This window comes from Ictidomys tridecemlineatus, chromosome 8, assembly GCF_052094955.1.
Source record: "Ictidomys tridecemlineatus isolate mIctTri1 chromosome 8, mIctTri1.hap1, whole genome shotgun sequence".
In the NCBI taxonomy this organism is placed as follows: Eukaryota; Metazoa; Chordata; class Mammalia; order Rodentia; family Sciuridae; genus Ictidomys; species Ictidomys tridecemlineatus.
Genome location: NC_135484.1, coordinates 105,789,462 through 105,809,249, shown reverse-complemented (window position 1 = coordinate 105,809,249; position 19,788 = coordinate 105,789,462). Strand labels below are relative to the sequence as shown.

At 45.9% G+C, this 19,788-nt stretch overlaps 1 protein-coding gene across 3 annotated transcripts in view; it reads right to left on the bottom strand.

Moving 5' to 3' along the window:
- Positions 1-19,788, bottom strand: part of Clic5 (chloride intracellular channel 5) — a 162,829-nt gene that overhangs the window by 33,022 nt on the left and 110,019 nt on the right. For all 3 annotated transcript variants that reach the window (XM_040282746.2, XM_005318615.4, XM_005318616.4), the window contains exons 2-4: positions 14,829-14,938; positions 9,548-9,673; positions 1,429-1,535 (exon numbers count right to left, since the gene is read on the bottom strand). In XM_040282746.2, the coding sequence (XP_040138680.1) occupies positions 1,429-1,535; positions 9,548-9,673; positions 14,829-14,884 (289 nt within the window). In that variant the 5' untranslated portion in view covers positions 14,885-14,938. The remainder of the gene's footprint in view (positions 1-1,428; positions 1,536-9,547; positions 9,674-14,828; positions 14,939-19,788) is intronic.

Sequence of the window (19,788 nt, the reverse complement as noted above, 5' to 3'; positions counted from 1 at the left end):
TTTTTTTTCATGTTACCAGGGATTGAACCCAGGGGCACTTAACCACTGAGCCACATCTCCAGCCCTTATGGTATTTTGTTTAGAGACAGGGTCTCATTGAGTGACTCAGGGCTAAATCGCAGAAGCTGGCTTTGAACTTGCAATTCTCCTGCCTCAGCCTCCCAAGCCTTTGGGATTACAGACGTGCATCACCAGGCCCAGCTTTCCTCCAATCTTTATGACCCAGTTGAACCTGCTTTGAGAAGCTTTCTCAAAGGACCTTAGTTAAAGTCTTCTGACTCCAAACTCCTTTGACAGGAATCATGTTTTCCTTTCATCGGGCACTGAATTAGCTCTTCCGACCCCTCTATTAAGCCATAATATACCTCTTATTTTCTTATTTGACATTTTCTGACTTGAAGCCTCTTCCTGCACCAGTCAGGCACAGCAGATTGGAAAAGTATCTCTTTCTTCTTCAAACCCCCAGAAACTAACTCTGTGCTTGGCACCATCTAGCCGGTCAGTCTCTGTCACTGAGGTATTTAATTCTGATCGTACCGGTCCTGCTCCTGCTGATGGTTCTTTGGCTGCCTCTCCTGGACACGTGGTCAACCCGCCTCCCTCGACCACCTGTCGTGGTCCACTGTGCGCCTTTTGCTCACTTGTTCACAAAAGGCCACACGCTTCCTCTGCTTGCCTTTGAGGTGCGCTCCGTGGGTCTGGCTCATTCTCCCATTTGGGGGGCAAGGGAGCTCTCCCGTCCGTCCTTTGCTTGGTGCCTAACACTGGTCTCCGAGAGCTGCACGCGCCCATTCAAATGGCTTCCGCTAACCCTTAAAGGACGGGGCCAAATGAGGGATAAAAATTGCTGTGAACTTCAGTGATGCTCAGACCCCACTAAGAAGGCACCATGAGAGAACCAGGCCCCAGGTTCTGGAGCTGATGGCAGAAAGCCAGGGCCTGATGGGGAAGGGCCAGGCTTTGAGGAGTGCCTCCCAGCAGCCTCAGCAGTGGCAGTGAAAGGAGAGTGCAGAGGGCTGGCCCTGGCCCCACGCCCATGGCCTCTAAACAACCTCTAAGAAAATTTTCAGGGACCATCACAAGTCGGGAGATGTTCCAATGCCAACACAGGCAGGATCACTCCTGTGGGACGGATACGCAGGACTAAGGACTTTTGGGGTGCTATATGCTGTGCCTTAAGGAGAACAGCATCCCTCCCTCTGAGTCAGCAAGAAGACCACTGGCCTTTCCCCTGCACTGGCCAGGTGGCAGGATCTAGGACCTCCCACGGCCCCTGTGTCAAGGGGGATGTCGGGTGCGCAGATGACTCACAGCATTGGTTCCATATGCTTCCTTGGCCTGAGTATCTGACATGCCCATGGGTGAACTGCAGATGCCCTGGCCCGTAAACAGACGCTCCCAGCGCTCTGGTGGAAGGGAGTCACTCACCAGCATTATTTTGCTGCTTGGTGTTTTTGATGTAGGCAGAGAACTTGGAGAAGATGTCAATGCCTGCCGTGTTGGACTCCCGGTGTTTCGCAGCCAGTTTGGGGTACCTGGAATGGAAGATGCAGTGTTCTGAGAACCCCTGAGATTGGGAACTCTTTTAAGGGTGAAGCCCTGTCACAGTGAATAGCTTTCTCCTGTCTAGCTCTTCGTCTTTTGGGGGTTTACAGCCATCCTGCCAGAGATGGGTGCTCAGCCCTTGTTCACAGTAAGGAAATCAGAGGTTGGTGAGGTGCAGAGCTGCTGGGGGGACACTGCTGGGCAAAGAACCAGAATGCCACTCAGAGGTCTCAGGCCCTGTCCTCATTCTGAGCCCAATGATGAGGCACTGGTGAAAATCCTCTCATCAAAATGACTGGGCTCACCAGGTAGGGTCCCTATGTATCCTCTACCCACACTAAGGTATCTAGCCACTGCCAGGCCTGCCATCATAACCCTACCTGTGCAGAGCACAGAGATACCTGGCACCCTAGCATTGGAGGCCTTTTCTCCAAAGGAAAAAGACCCACAGCCTGCTCCTGAAATGTCCTCCACACATTTACTGTTTGTGTACAGTAATAAGATGCAGTGGATACATACCAAGGATCAGAACAGCACCCCGCCTCATCAGCAGGACATTCATTTTCAAGTGTTTTTATTTCCAGGCACAGAGATAGATTTCCAATGACCCAGTCCCTCTGATCCTTGAACCATCTTTCACTTTCTTTACGAAAACAGAAGCATCAAGAGGTGGGCTGGGCCTACGACCCTTGGCCTTGAGACAGGGCAAGGTAAGACTGCTAATGTGGGAATATGTGGCGTTGACCCAGTAGCACCATCAACCCGAGTAACTCTAATTTAAAATGATATTTCCCAAACACTTGCATATGGATGGCCAGGCCGGGGTGGAAGGGGATAGGGGACAGTTGCCCAGTGATCCTCATTCATTAATGTGAATCTTTGTGATCTCTGGGTGAATCACTTTTGACTGTAAGCTGGTTGGTTCCTTTATGTCTAAAGAGTGAAATATATGGGTTGTTTTTTTTTTTTTTAGTTTGGTTTAAATATCTTTAACCAAAACAACTCTTTAAAAATCAGTTCTCCCCCCACCCCCATTTTGCTCCTCAAATGGCTTATTATCTAGGACAGTGAACTCTTAGGGCCATAGGATGTGGCTATTTAATTTCAGAGATATTGCTATTGGAAGAGTCCTCAGAAACTCATAAGATCCAGCTCTTGGCATCAGGCAGGAATGGGAGGCACTATTTTCCTCATATGACAGTGCAGGCAATTGAAGACATAGCAATTCTTTATGGAGGGGCATGGAGAACTTGGTTTCCCTGCCCTGGAGCAGTGGCCCTCACACTTGATCACTGGGTTGCTCTGAAAACAGTTAACAACTAACTTGCACTGAGAGCCTACTATATTCTGGGTGCTGTTCTGATCCTTTATACGTGTCCACCCGTCATTCCTCATAAGAATCCTATTGGTACAATTGTTACTCTTTTCCCACATGAAGAAACTGGAAGTTTTAGCAATTTTCCTGAGGTCATGTGGCTAGTTGGCAGAGCCAGGATCTCAACCCAGGCAGTTTTGTTGTGGAAGTCTAGTTCCTAACTTCCACGTTCTGTGGGCCTTTATCCACTAAGTGCTTTCCCCTCTAAAGCCACCAAGGCCTTAAGGCTGGGCTGAGCACGGCGGTGAATTCTCCCCATCCACCAGAAGAGGGCGCTCTGCACAGTCCGCATCTGCCTGTGTTCCTGGGTATCCAGTACAGTAATGGGAATTATCTGATTCTTCTGCTGTGGCTGAGAGCATGAAGCAAACTTTCCTGCAAGATGCTGGATAATCTGCCAAGATGTGGCAAATGTCATTATTGGCCTTCTTACATAGAATCCAGCTTGTTATTAGAATTGATAGATTTAAATTATTAAGTGCTCTTTGTCATTGATGATCTAAAGAGAAAATGCATTTCAGTGGACAGCCTGTTCGGGTTTCTTTTGTTTTGCTCTATGTCATTATTTAGTGGAAAATCCAATACTCTGACCATGTCTTCATAGCCAGAGTAGACTGAATGGGGCATGTGGTAGCAAACCTGAGATGGGCAAAAAAGGACCCATATTCGGGGGGGGGGGGGTCCATGGCCATGTCATCCGCTTCCTGAGCACTATGATTCGTTGAAACTTTACTGTATAGTGTCGTATTTCATTTGCAGTTCATTCTTGTGGAAAAGGAGTCTCCAAGATGTTTATATCACAGATTTAAGTGACAACACCTGAGGAGCTTCTCTGTGGGATAAGTATATTCATATTTCTCCCTTATTCCAAATATGCAAAGGAAGGGCTACAAAGTTTCTTCTGCTTCTCTAAAAAGACTAGCAAACCGTGTTTCATTCACAGAAACATCTTTGAAATAACAGTATGTTGGAGTCTGATGACAATTTTTAAAAAAAGGATTAATTTCTCTTAATTAGGGGTTAGCAAAATACAGCTCATGGCCCCTGTTTGTGCATGGTCTTTGAGATAACAATGGATCTGGTATTTTTAGTTGTTTTCTTCTTCTTCTTTTTCTTATTTTGGGTACTGGGGATTGAACTCAGGGGCACTCGACCACTGAGCCATATCCCCAGCTGTATTTTGTATTTTACTACAGACAGGGTCTCACTGAGTGGCTTAGTGCCTCACTAAATTGGTGAGGCCGGCTTTGAACTCACAATCCTCCTGCCTCCACCTCCGGAGCTGCTGGGATTACAGGTGTGTGTCATCCCACCCAGGTGGATCATACATTTTTAAATGGTTGAAAAAAAATCAAAGAAGGATACACACTCTGTACTGTGTGAAAATAATAATAAGTTTGAATTTCATTGCTAGCAAGTAAAATTTTACTGGCACACAACCCAGCCCATTCATTTACGTATCAGCCAAAGCAGCTTTCATGGTACAACAGCAGAGTGGAGGCAGAGCCCTGGGGCCCGCAAAGCCAAAAATATTTAGTCTCTTGCATTTTACTGATGGTTTGTTGATCTTGACCTCACTGAAGAAAATTTCTCTCTCTGTCGTTTGTAAGATCTTATTCCAAATGCACTCATCTTATATCTGCACTTAAATTTCATTCTAAGTAAAAGAGTTGACCTTTTACAAAAAAAAAAAGATAATAATAAATGTTTTTGATAGGGAAAAAATTTATTAGTAGCAGGGGGAAAAAAATGATTGCTGATGGTAAGTGCTCTGGCAGGTGGAGTTCCAGATGCCTTCTCACTGACACACAGGTCACTGTGCCATTGGATACAAGAACAGCGTGCACCTGCCAAGGGCCAGGCCCTGTGCCTTGTTTGGGGAACACACTGGAGAAAAAGAGAGACAGTCCTGATGGAGTGACTTTTGCTGATTCTGGGGTCTCTCCTGGCAGCCAGAGTACTGGCCCTACTTCCTTTAAGAAGTAAGATGGGGAAGCACTTCCTGCCTCACCCTTCTCCATTATTCTTGCTTCCTCACTTCACCAAACCCTTACCTGAGAGGCAGGTTCATGGTTCTGACATTTCTGACCCCTGATTCCCTCCTGTTTGTCTTGCCTATGCTATTTAAGCATAAGATATTTGGAAGGTCTGGCTTCTTAATTAAAAGGCATTCTTTGGGATCTGTGTTTAAGCCTCAGGTCACTAGTTGTCCTTATGACTGTACCTGGGAGGCAGCCACAAAGCAGGTGTGGACTCTCTAAGCGGCCACTTCATGAGCACTTACTCTGTGCCAGGCCCCGGGGCTCAGCAGTAGTGTCTTTTACAAAAGCTCTCTAAAATCAATATCATGGCTCTCAATTTATAGATGTGAAAAACAAAGATCAGAGAGCTTTTCAGTAACTCACTCGCCTGTAGCAGGGAGTGCTTATGCTCACTAAACCTCCATGTTCTTCTTGGTGCTTTGCAGCCTCCCTCTCTGTGATGCTGGGGTCATGTGACTGGATTTTGGCCAATGCAGTGTGAGTAGAAGTGATATATCCCCCTACCCCATGGCCCTAACCCTTAAATACACTTAGTGTGATCCCTTTTTTCTCTTTTTTTTCTGCAGAAAGAATCTCGGAGGCCATACATTCCAAAAGCTACAAGATAGAAGAGGGTCACACTACCCACTCAGACTTGGCTCAAGTGGTATATAAGGGGTATATTCTGTTAAACCAGGGAGATTTTGTGGCTCCTTTGTTACTGCAGAACAGCACCACCTGGTGGTATGGATTGGAACCCAAGTCACTGGGACTCCAAAGCCCACCCTCAGTCCTCATCCGGAAGGATGCATGCAGAGGTCGTTTCTCTACCCACCAGGTGGTTAGAAGAACATTCTTCCTTTTTACGGTTATTGGATATCTCTGCTTAAAAAAAAAATAAAGAATTCAAAGTCTCTTTGTTAAAAAAAATTTTTTTAGCTGTAGATAGATACAATACCTTTATTTTATTTATTTGTATGTGATGTTGAGGATCTAACCCAGTGCCTCATATGTGCTAGGAGAGTACTTTACTGCGGAGTCACAACCCCAGCCCTCAAAGTTGACACTCACAGTTCTGGCTGCTTGCTAGTGGACTGGCTCGATAGCATGCTCTCTAATCAACTGTTTTAGTTTAGCCTCCTAAATTTACAGGACTCTTTTCAACAGCAGCCAGCTCTGGGAGAACACCCTGAGAAACCCATGGGACCAGAGAATATGGGCTTAATGGGATGTTAGAGACTAGGTAGTGTCACCCCCTTATCTTAGAGAAAATAAGGAAGCCCTCGGAGGGAGAGAGGCTTGTCCAAGGTCACACCAGGTCTACAGATGGGAGAGAAGTGGCCACAGTTAGGGCTCCTAATTCTCAGTTCTGGATTCTAGAAATGCTGGCCATCCACAGAGACGAAAGGCCAGGGCCAGCACCTCTCCACAGTGACTCCAAGTCTAATCCCCACACTTCCTTGTTGAGCATTAACTGGGACAACTGACGGAAAGACACGGATGTTAGTCTCATTTAGAAACTACTTGAGACTTCCTGGATTCCTCATCTGACACCAAATGCTCTATGGGATCAAATGTGACTTTAAAAAAGAAAATGTTGTTGGAGTGTTTGTATATGATTTTCTCCTAAAAAAAAAAAAGAAAAGAAAAACCTAAGGGGAAAGAAAAGCTCCCACGATGTCTTGGCTTCTGGCAGGTTTTACAAACAGCAGTGTGATGAGAAACACATGCAGAGCAGCCCCGCGGGAACCGTTCTGGGAATTTTGCTGCCCCCTGGAGAACCAGAAGGCCAGACAGCACACTGTTCCAGGGGCCTCAGAACGCAGGTCACCCCACCTCTTGGCATCAGTTAATGTGGAAGCCAGCTGCAGTGGTGGCCTGTGATCGGGCCAGCAGGTACCTCTGCACGGGACTGAGGCACTGGCTTGGTGACATTTGCTAGGGGCTACCTGCAGTACCTTATAGCTACAAAGGCATCTGAGGGACACTTCTGGTGGGGGGTATCCAGAGAGGTCGATGGTCTTGCCAAGAGGGCCCTCCCCTTAGCAGCCTTCTAGAGTTGTGCATGTAACAGTTTTGAAGTTCTGCCACCTGGGAGTGCTGGATCACTGGATCGCTAATGTGGCAGGAATGTACTTTGTAAAGCTTCCTGCATTTAACTCCAATCCAGGAAATAACCTGGAGGAGAAGCAGCAGCCTTCAGGACGGGTTATGTGGGCGAGAGAGGAAGGGTTAGAGTGTCCGCATCCAACATCATCTAGCCCTGATGGATCACTGGAAATGGTTGAGAATGGATGAAGAGTCTGACGGTGATTTTCCGCAGAAAGACTGTTCAAAGGGTGTAGAATTCCCAGGGTTTCTGAGCCCCAAGGTGGGTGCAGATTGGGGATGCCTGAGCCTGAGAAACAGCAAGGGAGAGGTGTAGTCAGATTTGGGGTGGGGAGGAGGTGGGGAGGCTGAATAAAGTGAGTGGGAAGAATAGAAGGCAGGAAGGGACCTTTCACAGAGGAGGACTGAGACCCAGAGCAGAGAAGGGGCAGATTCAGGAGGTTACAGCACATCACTGGCAGAGCCCGGAGCAGCATTTGTGGGTTGTTTATTTTTTTTTTTTTGTGTGTGTGTGTGTGTGTGTGTGTGTGTTTGTGTGTGTGTGGGGGGGGTATTGGGAAATTCAGGGCCACTCAACCACTGAGCCACATCCCAGCCCTATTTTGTATTTTATTTAGAGACAGGGTCTCACTGAGTCGCTCAGTGCCTCACTTTTGCTGAGGCTGGCTTTGAACTTGAGATCCTCCTGCCTCAGCCTCCAGAGCCTCTGGGATTACAGGCGTGAACCCCCGTAATGTAGGATTTTGAACTAGTACTATTAGGCTGAGTCTCATATGGGATACAACCCACCCCTTCAGGGCACTTCCAACCAAGTGGCTGGCTGGTGTCCTGTTCAGAGACGCGTGTGGCTTCAATCTGTGGGGGCTGCCCATTTGATTTAATTAATGCACTTAACTTAAAGTCTACCCTCAGTGGCTTCCAATGGGCTTGAGGCAATTTTCCACTCAGTGTGAAAATGAACTGTTCCATTAATATGGGCGACAAAGAAAAATTTTAAGGAAGAACACATCTGATTGTTTAAAGGCTTAATCGGCTGAGAGTTTTAATTTCTCAACAGGAGTTCAGTATATAGGCAACAAGTTACACTGTGCCAAACTGGAAAATGAGGACAATGATGGCACCTCCCTCCCAGAACGGTGATGACAGTGACAGGAGTTGTAGCAGCTAAGTGCTGTGAATGGCGCTGGCCACTGAGTGCCCTGTGCTGATGAAAAAAATGAGACTTTCAAATTAATACAAGCTGGGCCAGGCACGGGGGTGCACTCACTCCTGTAATCTCAGATACTCAGCAGGCTGAGGCCGGAGCATCCAAGTTGAAGGTCAGTCTCTGCAACTTAGTGCTGTCTCAAAATAGAGAAAAGGGCTGGGGATGTAGCTCAGTGGCAGAGGCTTGCCTGTGTGTGCAAGGCACCTGGGTTCAATCCTTAGTACTGTCAAATAAACAAATAAATAAAATAAATTCAAGACAATGATTTTTAGTTGTCAAACTCCACTTATCTTACCTACCAAGTAGGTTCTGAACCCTTCCTATTCCTCTTCCCACATTTTGCTGCCACTTCTTTGGTCTAGCCCTTTATTCCGTCTCATCTGGACTGTCACCAACGGGTACCTCCTAATTGATTTCTCTACCTCAGCTTTACCCACCCCTCTACACTACTACTTCTCCCAGCCCCCAAAGCAAACCTCCCAGTCCTGTGCCGAAGACTTTCAGGGTCTCTCCTGCAGCCAGAAGATCATACCTTGCTCTCTATGTAATATTATTTTTCTAATAGTTTTTCAAAAAAGTGTGATTGCTCTAATCTCTTCCTGAATGTTCTATAATGAACAAGTCTGACCTCTGATGACTTTGTCTCCTGGTTTGAGTCACTGGGGGGCCCTTTCTTGGCTTGTTTTCATTATAGGAGCCTTTCGGCATTTTTGGAATGAGGAGTCAGCCTCTGCTCTCACTTTGAGGTCTTCTGGGCAAAGTGAACTGGAGTGAGGGGGACATATGGGTCAAGGGGGAGGGTAGTGGTCTTCCCGGGACTCCCCAAATCCCTCTGTGTAGGAGTGACGGACTGCGCCTCTCTTACAGTGATTCCTACTAGTGAGTGCATTTAGTGGAGCTGTGTGTGTGTGTGTGTGTGTGTGTGTGTGTGTTTCTTTTTGTTATTGTGGTTGTTTTGCGGTTCTGAGGAATGAGCCCAGGGACACTTTGACACTGGGCACCCCCAGCCTGTTATTTTTTATTTGGACAGAGGGCTTTGCTACGTTGCTGAGGCTGGCTTGAAACTTATTATCCTCTTTCCTCAACCTCTCAAGATGGTGGGATTACAGATGGGTGCCACCCAACCCAGCCAGTGGGGCCATTTTGAGATTGCAGCCTTTGGGGGGGGGGTCCTACACTCTCTCTTTGAAAAGAGGATCCCGTGCTCTGGAACTGAGCAGCCTTTCTCAGGAAATCTGCCTTCCTCCAAGTAGCCCCCTTCCCTTTCATTAGCTCCAAAGAGCTCATTACTTTTCGGGGGTCAAGGTCTCCTCCAGGAACTCCTCGATCTTATTGACATCTGTCTTCACATCTCCGTTGAAGGTCAGGAAGGGTGGATGGGTTCCAGGGGCTAGGTTGTGCAGGTCGGCTGGCTTTCTGTAGAGAGAGAGAACGAGATTCACATGTTGACATATACCAGGAAACTTCCTGTTCTGAGAAACCTAAGATTTATTAGACATGAGCCTCTCTGTGCTATCCCCTGTGTCCATCAGCAGAACCAGACCTACAGGGTGGGGCGGGAGAGGCTGAAGAAAGCTCTGAAGTCTTGTGGTGTGACACACAGACCTGTCCAGTGGAAGTCAGTGCCAGAGGAACCCCAGTCAGGATGGAGCTGAGCACTGGAGAGAAAGTGGAGGGAATCAGCCAGGACTGCCTACATCAGCCCCCTGCTTCAACTGTGGGAGAAGAGGCTGGGCATTGCCTTCAAAAGTTCCTTCACTTGTTAGTCTGACGAAAATGCACTTCCACATCATTGGTCACCAGAAAGGCTGAGACTAAGGATTCTGCATCAAGAACCTACTGTGATTGGGTTCTGTTAGCAGATATCTAAGGGAAAGTTTTATAACTCAAAATTCAGGAGGAAAAGGGCCTAGAATTGTGCCTAGCATATAGGAGGCAGATTTTCTTTGAATGGCTACATGAATAAAATAGACATTTTTAATTTAAGAGGGAGATATTTTAACTGCAGAATTAGAAATCAAAGATTGGCCTGAAGTTGATAAAGACTTTCAGCTTTCAATTGAATGTGGAGAGGGCCAGAAAGCAATTGTACGCAAGAGTGCTTGTACTCCACCAGTCTGCCTTCTGCACTGGTTTAACTTTGGAACTTAATTTGAGCACACACACTTTATGCTTAAAATGTAACGACTGTGATCCTAGTTTTACTGAAAGGTACTTACTTTTCTTGAAATGTTTTAAAAATTCTGTTCAACACACAGAAATTAAAAGTATCCTATGAATCTGAAATTGTGCCTAATTTTTAAAATTATGAGGGTATTTTGTGTTCTTAAGTTATAAATAATCCATTTTCTAGGTAATGAACTCAATTCAATATTAAGAAGCTTTGCTGGGACCAGTAGGATCTTTGAAGTTAAACATACATATAACAAGCAGCAAGTGCAGTCCCTAAGAAGAGAGAAGGCCTCTTGCTTGCATGCTTGTAGGATTCTGGGTCAGAAACTTAAAAACATCTAAGATAACCAAAGCATCAGTGCACTCTTCCCCCGTGGAAACGAGGGAATGCAAAAGTCCTGAATCAGCTGGGTGCGGTGACTCACACCTATAATTCCAGCCGCTCAGGAGGCTGAAGCAGGAGGATTGTGAATTCAAAGTCAGCCTCAGCAAAAGCGTGGTGCTAAGAAACTCAAAGACACCCTGTCTCTAAATAAAATACAAAACAGGGCTGGAGATGTGGCTCAATGATTGAGTGCCCCTGAGTTCAATCCCTAATACCCACCCCCAAATGTCCTATATTATCCAAAGAGGATAGCATTTTAGGTGATAAAGAGGGTGACATCATGGAACACATCAAATGAGCAAGCGATCACGGATGACCTCTCTGCCAGGCCCACTGTGATGCCAAGCATGGGCCTGGTTTGTGCTGGGCAGTGTTCTGACGGCTGTGAGGAGGGACTTGGGGCGCCCACAGCAGGAAGGAACGTGTGTGACATGGGCTCTGTGCACTCCGCCAACATTGTGTTCTGTAGCCAAGTGCAAGTGCAAGTGCAAGGCTGGAGCAAAAGGCAGATCAGAGAGGTTGGCAGATCAGGAAAGTGTGGGGAGGGAAGGAAGGAAGAGGAGGAATCATGGTGGAGACCTCCCCGGCAAGGGCTGGATGGGGAGAGGCACCCCAGATGCTCTCTCAGCAAGCAGCGTTTCTTGTGGGAGTCAGGCTGGAAAACATTAGAAGGAGGAACTGTGAAAAAGTAAACAAAGGGGCAGAGGCGTCTGTAATGAAAGAAATTCCTGGCTAAATCAGCTGGGGAGGGGACCAGAAGAATTTCAATTACAGGGCTCCTCCCTGGTCGCTCCCCACATGCACCCTCTCCAGCTGCGCTGTGGCACTTGGAACTCAGACAATTGGGATGGAAAGTATTTTTAAAATCTGATTTACTTAGTGCCTTTGTTTACTTTGTGTGTGTCCCTCCGTTTAGACAATGAAAGGACATTCTTGACTTGTTCCTGGCTTTCTAGTGCTCACACAGGCTGCCGTGCCAGATTTCAGTTTTCAGTGGTGACCTCTCTGTGGCTTAAAGATGGGAATTGGTTGTGGTGGTGGTGGAGTTTTTCCCTGGGACGTGAAGGCACCCTGGCCACTGGAGTCTGACACCCTGGGGAGGTTCTAGGGCTGCACTGTCAATGGGATGTTGGTCAGACAGGACCCTCTTGCTTTTCTTGTGGACCTCCTCTGGCATTTATAGTTGAAGTTATACCATTAGCATTGAACGGCATGTTGCTGGGTCTAAGGTGTAAGTTATTTAATGTGTATCAATCTTCTTTTCCTAACTGGATTGCCAGCTCCACGGGGGCAGGTATTGCTAAGAACAGTCAACAAAGTATGGAACAGAAATAAGCCAGGTAGAATGCTGAATGCAAATAATTTTTATGGCCTGCCTCACTAGCTCCTCACAGACTCCTATTGATTAAGAAGGCAGTAAAATTTTTCTCTGATGTACAGATGCAGAACTGAGGCTAGAAGAGTGTAAGGTCACTCAGCCAATAAATGGTGGTGCCAGGATAAGAAATCAGTGTTCTTAGAAAATAATGTGTGTGTGTGTGTGTGTGTGTATGCATGTGTGTGTGTGTGTGTATGCACGTGTGTGTGTATGCACGTGTGTGTGTGTGTATGCACGTGTGTGTGTGTGTGGGCAGTATGAAAGTTTCCTTATCTGTAACACTGGAGTGGTGACACACGTATGGCCTGTCTCAAAGGGATGCTGGTGGGACCAGATGTGATCTGAAGCATACTAGTGGCTCCCTGCCCCATTCTGAGTTCCAACTGAACACATGGGTCCCCTCTTAAAGATGATTGTCTATTCTTTCAAACTGTGTGAACACCTCTGGTTCTTTAGTTGTCACCAGAGACACTAACTGCATGGCACAGGTGTGTTCCTTTACTTGACAGATGTTAGTTGAGGATCAGTACACAGCTAGTTGCTGTGGCCTGTCCTTGAGGAATTTAAGGTTTTATTTGAAGGACACGAACTTCATAACTGATGTGTTTTTGAAGATCATAAGATTTTTTAAAAAGTATTTTTACTTTTTAGTTGTAGTTGGACGCATTACCTTTAATTTATTTATTTTTATGTGGTGCTGAGGATCGAACCCAGGGCCTCGCACATGCTAGGCGAGCGCTCTACCGCTGAGCCACAAATCCCAGCCCGATCGTGAGATTTAAACCCAGGACACTGAGATTTTAGTAGCAGTCCTTCCAATTTCAAGTTCACCTTGAGCAAATCTTCTAACTGTGCCCATCCCAGTTTCCTTGCATAAAATGGAGAAACAGTCCTCTTTCACACAATTATATGTAGGGTTTTGTTGTTGTTGTTGTTGTTTGTTTTATGGGAAAACGCTTCCAGTGTAAAGTATGAGGACTGCAGCTATTGTAACTGGGTGAAGCTATCATAATTGGGCTAACTTGAGGCCCAATGCGATCTAGACAACAGGACTAGGTGAGTTTGGAGGTCGGTCGGTTGGTAGGTTCCTGGGCATGGGGAGGTAGGAGTCCTCGCAGAGGAGATGAGGCTAAAGTCACAGTCCAGGAGTGGGGCAGTCTGCAGGGACAGGGAGGAAGGTGCCAGTTTAGACAGAGGATGAATCTGGACACAGGCTGCAGGCTACAAGGACCAAGAGCAGCAGAAGGTGGGCCAGCCTGACAGGTGTGTGGGGAGGCAGTGTTGGGAAGAAGCAAGGAGAAGGTAAAGAGGGTCTCAGAGGCATTGATTCTATGGTCAGCAGAGAGTAGGGAAGGCTTTCTGATCAAGGGACGAGGCTCCTGATTAAAGTGCTATTCCAGGAGGAATAACCTCGGGATGGAAGGGTGGGGACCGGGTATGGGGGACAGAACCTGAGAGGCTGAAGGCCCATTTGAAGAACAAAGAGACAATCAGGCTGGCAGTGGTGAGCCCTGAACCAGGTGTGGGCTTTGAGAATGGAAAAGAGAGAGTGCAACAGAAGTCAGTGGCCTAGGTCTGTAATCCCAGTGACTTGTGAGGCTGAGGCAGGAGGATCACAAGTTCAAGGCCAGCCTGGGTTAATTCAGTGAGGCCCTAAGCAACTTAGCAAGACCCTGTCTCAAAAGAAACAATAAAAGGTGCTCAGTGGCTTAGAGCACCCCTGGGTTAAATCCCCAGGATACCCCCCACCCCCAAAAGAAGGAGTTAATGGGAGAATGTGCTGACTTGGCTACTTACTGAGGAAGGTGGCAAGAGAAAGGAACTGGAAACATTTTGGTGCCTAGAGAATGGGAAAGCAAAGAATCTAGGAAGAGAACATGTTGCAAAGGGAGAAAAGATGGACACAATTTTAGACACAGAAGTTATATAGTGACAATGGAATGTCCAAGTGAAAATATCTAAAAGATAGCCAGGATCTGAAGAACCAGGGAAGAAGGTGGGGTGGAAGGCAGACACTTAAGAGGAAGTCCAGATCCATTCCAGGTTTCAAGGGCAGATTGAAGAGAGGAACCACCACATTCTGTAAGAGTGAAGAGCTTGGCTCTGGTATTGAAAGATGCCTGGTATTTCAACAGATGTCAAGCTGCCCTTTAAAAGCAGAGAGCACTAGTACCTCTCTGTCTGGGCCTATAATCCAGAACTCTCACGCCAAGGAATTCAGAAGATGGAAAGATACTGTGGGAAAAGGTCTGGATTGCAACTTCAGGGGTGAAGAGTTGGACTCAGCCCTGAAGTCCTCTAGTGTCCCACGGATGGTGGTGCCTGCATTGCTGGCATGGATACTCCTATGTGTTGGGAATCTGCACCCATCTCGGCACCACACATTCTTAGTTGCAGAGCCAATGTCCACTCCTTCCTTTCTCCTTGCTAATCAGGCCTGTGAAGCTCTCAGCCCTAAGGGATACACCAGCGTTTGCAGCATCCCTTGTAAGGAAGGGTGGGCCTGGAGGCGTGGTGCTAGGTAGTGAGGTGCGAGCAGTGTGCTGCTGGGACCATAGGGGGCATTTGCCCTCTCTCATTGAGGTTCTCTGTTCTTTGCAACTAAGAATATTCCTCAGGAATGCAGTGTCCTTTACCTTTTCAGATCCACCGTGGTGACGTTGAACACGACTCCTTTCAGCCAGAGGATCATAAAGAGACGCTGAGAGAAAGGACAGTTGCCAATGCTTTCCCCATCGATTCCGGCCTGCAAAGAAGAGAAGCAGAGTCCTGAGTGGACACGTGCCTACTAGCGACACCGGCATCATATCATACACATTAACACCAGTGCCAAGAGCACCACATCCCCATTTGACTTCACAGCCAATAGTCCTACATTCAACTTCTTTGTTTTTCTAATACTTATGCATGACCATGCCTGGCACCATGCATTGAATTGAACTTGAGTTTCCAGCATGGAGATTTTTGTAGAACCATAACTTTCTGAAACCATAGGACCTTGATATCTCAGGGCAAAAAGAGGACCTCCAACATCACACAGGCCAACATAAATGATACTGAGACATCGACTTCTTCATCCCCATGTAATCATCTAATCTATGCCTGAATATCTCCATTGACTGGTAATTTATATCCCTCAAAGCTTGACTTTGCCTGTATCTAGCCAAAATATGTTCCTGTATAATTTGCCCTCTCTACAGAAACACAAGAACCAACCACAGGTCGCATCACAGAATGCCTTCACACGTTTTTCATTCATTTCCTCTGCTCGTTATCTCCTAGAGAGTGTTTTTACATCTGGGAGACAAGTCTGTCTGTCTTCTGCACCTCTAAGGGGGTTGCAGAGCCATGCATAAAAAATTTAGTTCAAGCAAACACACAGACAAACACAAAAAAGGCTGGGGAATGGGTCTCTGCATAGTTTGTTTCCATGGAGTGGTTTCTTTGCCCCTGATATGGTACCAAGAGGAAGAAAATATCCCATTCACTCTAGTCTTTGAAGCCTCAGTGTCACTGGGTTCCTGGAACATAGGACTCCACTGGGGGGCGGGGATGAGGAGTCAAGATCCCAGGCTTCCTTGCAAAGCTGTTAACGATGCAGCCAACATCCAGGGCTTGGGGCTCACTAAGAATGATTTTTTATTTTTTTTAAAGAAGGAGAAAACAAATGCCATCTCAATGCTCAACGCATTATTTTCTCCCTTGACTTCCCTTGTGCTGTGGCACCCGGGGACAGCCCGCAGCACCGTCTGGCATACATTAGTGCCTGATCCTGTGCTTATTTCTGCTTTGCAATTCGCTCCTAGCAGAGGCTCGGATTTATAATGGAAAACCATGGCCTTTGACAGTGTTGATTGTAGGTAATTGCTATGAAATTATAGGTCTTTAACCCCCTTCTTAACTGTACCCAGAGCCACACTTCCTATACAGGTTTCACTTTTCCTGGGTGCCCTGAGCAGCCGGGACAGCAGGGGTTCCCCTATGTGGACCATGCGCCTGCGTAGAGAGCTAACAAAAACCAAAAAGCATGTTAGAACCGGCATCTATCAGTGACGCCATTGCTGGGAACACACCTGTGTTCATCATGTCAGGTGCGGGGTCCTTGGTCTTTTATGACATCCAGACAGCAGGGATTTCCCCCCAGGGCCAGTTATAATCTAAGCGACAAGAGAACTTTAAAAGGCAAAAACAACAAAAAGCCACACCCACATACGGCTATCTGATTTTCCTCCAGTGGTGGCAGTGGAAGGACAAGGGATTGAAGAAGGGAATTTGTAAAATACTAGAATTCTTAGCTGGACCAAAAGTTCCTGTGAGAATGTCAATAGCAACAACTAATGTCCACATCATCAGGTTTTGCTAGAGTGATTGACATACACCATTAACTCACTTATTCCTCATGAGAAGCCTGTAATGGACATCATCCCTTAGAGATGTGCAGATGGTGGCACAGAGAGGTGATATAACTGGCCCGAGGGTCCCAGTGTGGTGAAACCAGTCAGTCTGGCTGGAGACCTGGCCCTCCTAACTACCATGTGTGAAGTCCAGTCTGGGGTCCACTGGGTGACGTGTCCTCCCAAGGTCTCAAGACCCGTGCAGGGAGGCGATGATCTTGAGGTAAGACATCTGTCCTCCAGGATGTCCCCTCAGCCATGCCAGGGTTTCGGCAGTGATGTCTTTTCATCTCCACTCCTTTTCATTCTCTTATTAACATCATCTTACATGATGACTCTAGGCCTAGTAAACAGAAATTGCCAAACGGTGAACAGGCTAAGTGGGGTCTCTGCGGTCTACCTCTGTACCCTGGCAGCTCTCTTTCAGGCTTCTCTGTTCTCCTTCAAACCTCACAGCTCTGTGGCCCTGATAATCCATTTGTTAAGCTCTTGAGTTAATGTTTGTGGTCATGACTCAAAACATTAACTGAGAAGAACTAGCAGGGGCCCACACCCTAAAAAGTATGAGGGGAAACCCAGATGTTCTTGTTCCAAGGCGGTTCTGAGCGATGGGGGCTGGAGAATAGTTTGAAGGTGGCGGGCTAGGATGAATAGTATTCCCCGAAACTCCTCTCCACCTGGAAGCTGTGAGTGGGGCCTGATTTAGAAATAGGATCTTTGCAGAGGTCATCAAGCTGAAGAAGTCATATTGGATTAGGATGGACTCTAAATATGACTTGTGTCTTTATTACAGAAATTTGGGCACAGACATACCAGGGAGAGGGTCATGTGAAAATGCAGGCCTGGATTGGAGTGAGGCACCTCCAAGGGGTGCCCAGGAGTGGAGGAGGCAAGGAAGGATTCAAGCCTTTGGAGAGAGCTTGGCCCCTCTGACACCTTGAATTTGAACTTCTAGCCTCGAGAACTGTGAGAGAATAAATTTCTGTTGTTATAGGCCACAGAGTTGTTAACAATGACCCTAGGGAACTAATGCAAGTGGGTAACTGTCAAAAGGGCAATGGTAAGAGGCTAACAGCAAGCCTTCCAAATGTGTGGTTTTGCTTTGCTTTATGGGCCTAACGTGCATGTGCTCAGTTGTCAGGTATAACCCCAAAGTACTTCCTGTTCCCCAGATATTCAATGTATTATGAAATAGTCTACCACTATAATATTACATAGGATAATAACAATAGTAGCACAATGTAATTATAGCTTGTATATTACACGTATAGTATATGCTGGTTAATTCATATTCACGTTATTACATTTTCTTTTCATGTGACTCCCCCCCCCCATATGTTGAGCATGGGTCCACTGGAGCATGGGCCATATTTTATTTACTTTGTCTTCAATAGCAAGAAACACAGGAGCTTGACATTGAACTCTGATGCTTAGTACTTGTTTAAATGAATACATGTTGAGGGGAGGGTGACATTCCTCCATTTTCATGGCATGAGGCTTTCAAAATTCTCTCATTGTCCTCCGAAGAGTGTCCTGGGGGAAGCAACCAATCTGAGTTCTGTAGCCCACAGAAGCAGGAGGTTGTGGTAGTAGACTTATCTTGGTCTGTCATTTACATATGACCAACCTTGGGGTAAAGAAGTCTCCTCTGGCCTTGGCCTTGGCCTTGACTACTGCACCTACATTTTCCTGCAGTTTGGAGAATGCAAATGGTGAAGGGAGATTTGGGTTCTTAAACATTTTGGTCTTAGAGCCCTTATCTGCTTTTAAGGGCTAATGAGGATCGCCAAGAGCTTTTCATTTATGTGGACTCTAGTTAATAATATTTACTGTATTCATTAACTCATGCTGAAAATGTTTTAAATATTTATTCATTCATTTCAATAGAATAATAAGCATCCTAACATAAATGACATTTTAATGTACTTTAGTAAGAAAAGTGCTATTGTTTTACGTTTTTACCAATTCTGTAACATCTGGGTTACTAAGAGTTGGCTTTTGCATTCAATCTGTTGACATGTGGTTGTGTATATGAAGAAAATCTGGCCTCACACAGATATACCTGTGGGAGAGGGAGGAGTATTTTAATGGCCTTTTCAGTTAATCATGGGCATTCTTCAATACTATAATGAAACTCCAAGTGGTGGGTTCTTAAGGATTGGCAGATAAGTGGAATTTGAAATCACATAAATGGCATTGTTTTCTGTTCCAACAAAACCTACTCACTTATCTTGCATTTTAAATGGATCTTCATCCATTAATGAATTTGTAAAAAATAAATTGTGATATGGAAAATAGTGTTTCATTGAGTTATGCCGATCCTCCTCTACATTTCATTATAAAACATTTTAAAATGCATTCATCAATACTGCCACAAATCTCATCAAAAATGTTAAGCTCTTAAGCTCATGGTAGTAGCTACACTTTTTTTATTCTAATTTTCTCTTGAAATCTTACATTTTATCATTGGCAGTAAACACCATCAGTTGCTATCTTTAAATGACCTGCTCATTCCATCATCTTTTCCCAGAAACAGTCTGGCTGATACCAAGTCTGAGTAACCACGGTATGTGTGTGCACACACGTGCATGATCTCACATTTTTCAAGTAAAAAATCATGTTCTGTGAAGGACACACAGGTGCCTCTTCCTTTGAGAACCATAGTTTTTTTGAATTCAGCCACAGAGGAATGTGCATTTCCCTACCCATAAGCCAGAAGGTTCAGCAGACATGTACACGAGGAAAGAGATTTCATTGCACTGTGTAATTTTTACTGCTTCATCAAGAACATTCATAATTGAGACTGGTTCTTATTTCTTTGCATGCATGACTTCAAGTTCTATTTGTACTGCCCCTTTGGTTTGCTGAAACACCAACAGTTTCCCCACCAAATGCCAAGCCTATTGTCTTGGAAAATAGCAGAGACCTTTCAGAAACCCTGACAGTCTCTCAGGGACCTCAGGAGTCCAAGAACAACATGGAACAACTGTTGGCTTAAGACTTCCCATGAACAGTCCAGGTGTGCAGAGCTTGGACTGCAGACAACCAAGGGAAACTAATGATTGCCCAAAAGTCACTTGTAGATAACCAGGTCAAGAAGGGGGAAGAATTGGATCCAGAAGAAACAGCAGGAGATGCACAGATGACATGGAAGCATGACAGGTATGTTAGTAGTCAATTTTTTTCCCTCTCGGCTCCAATG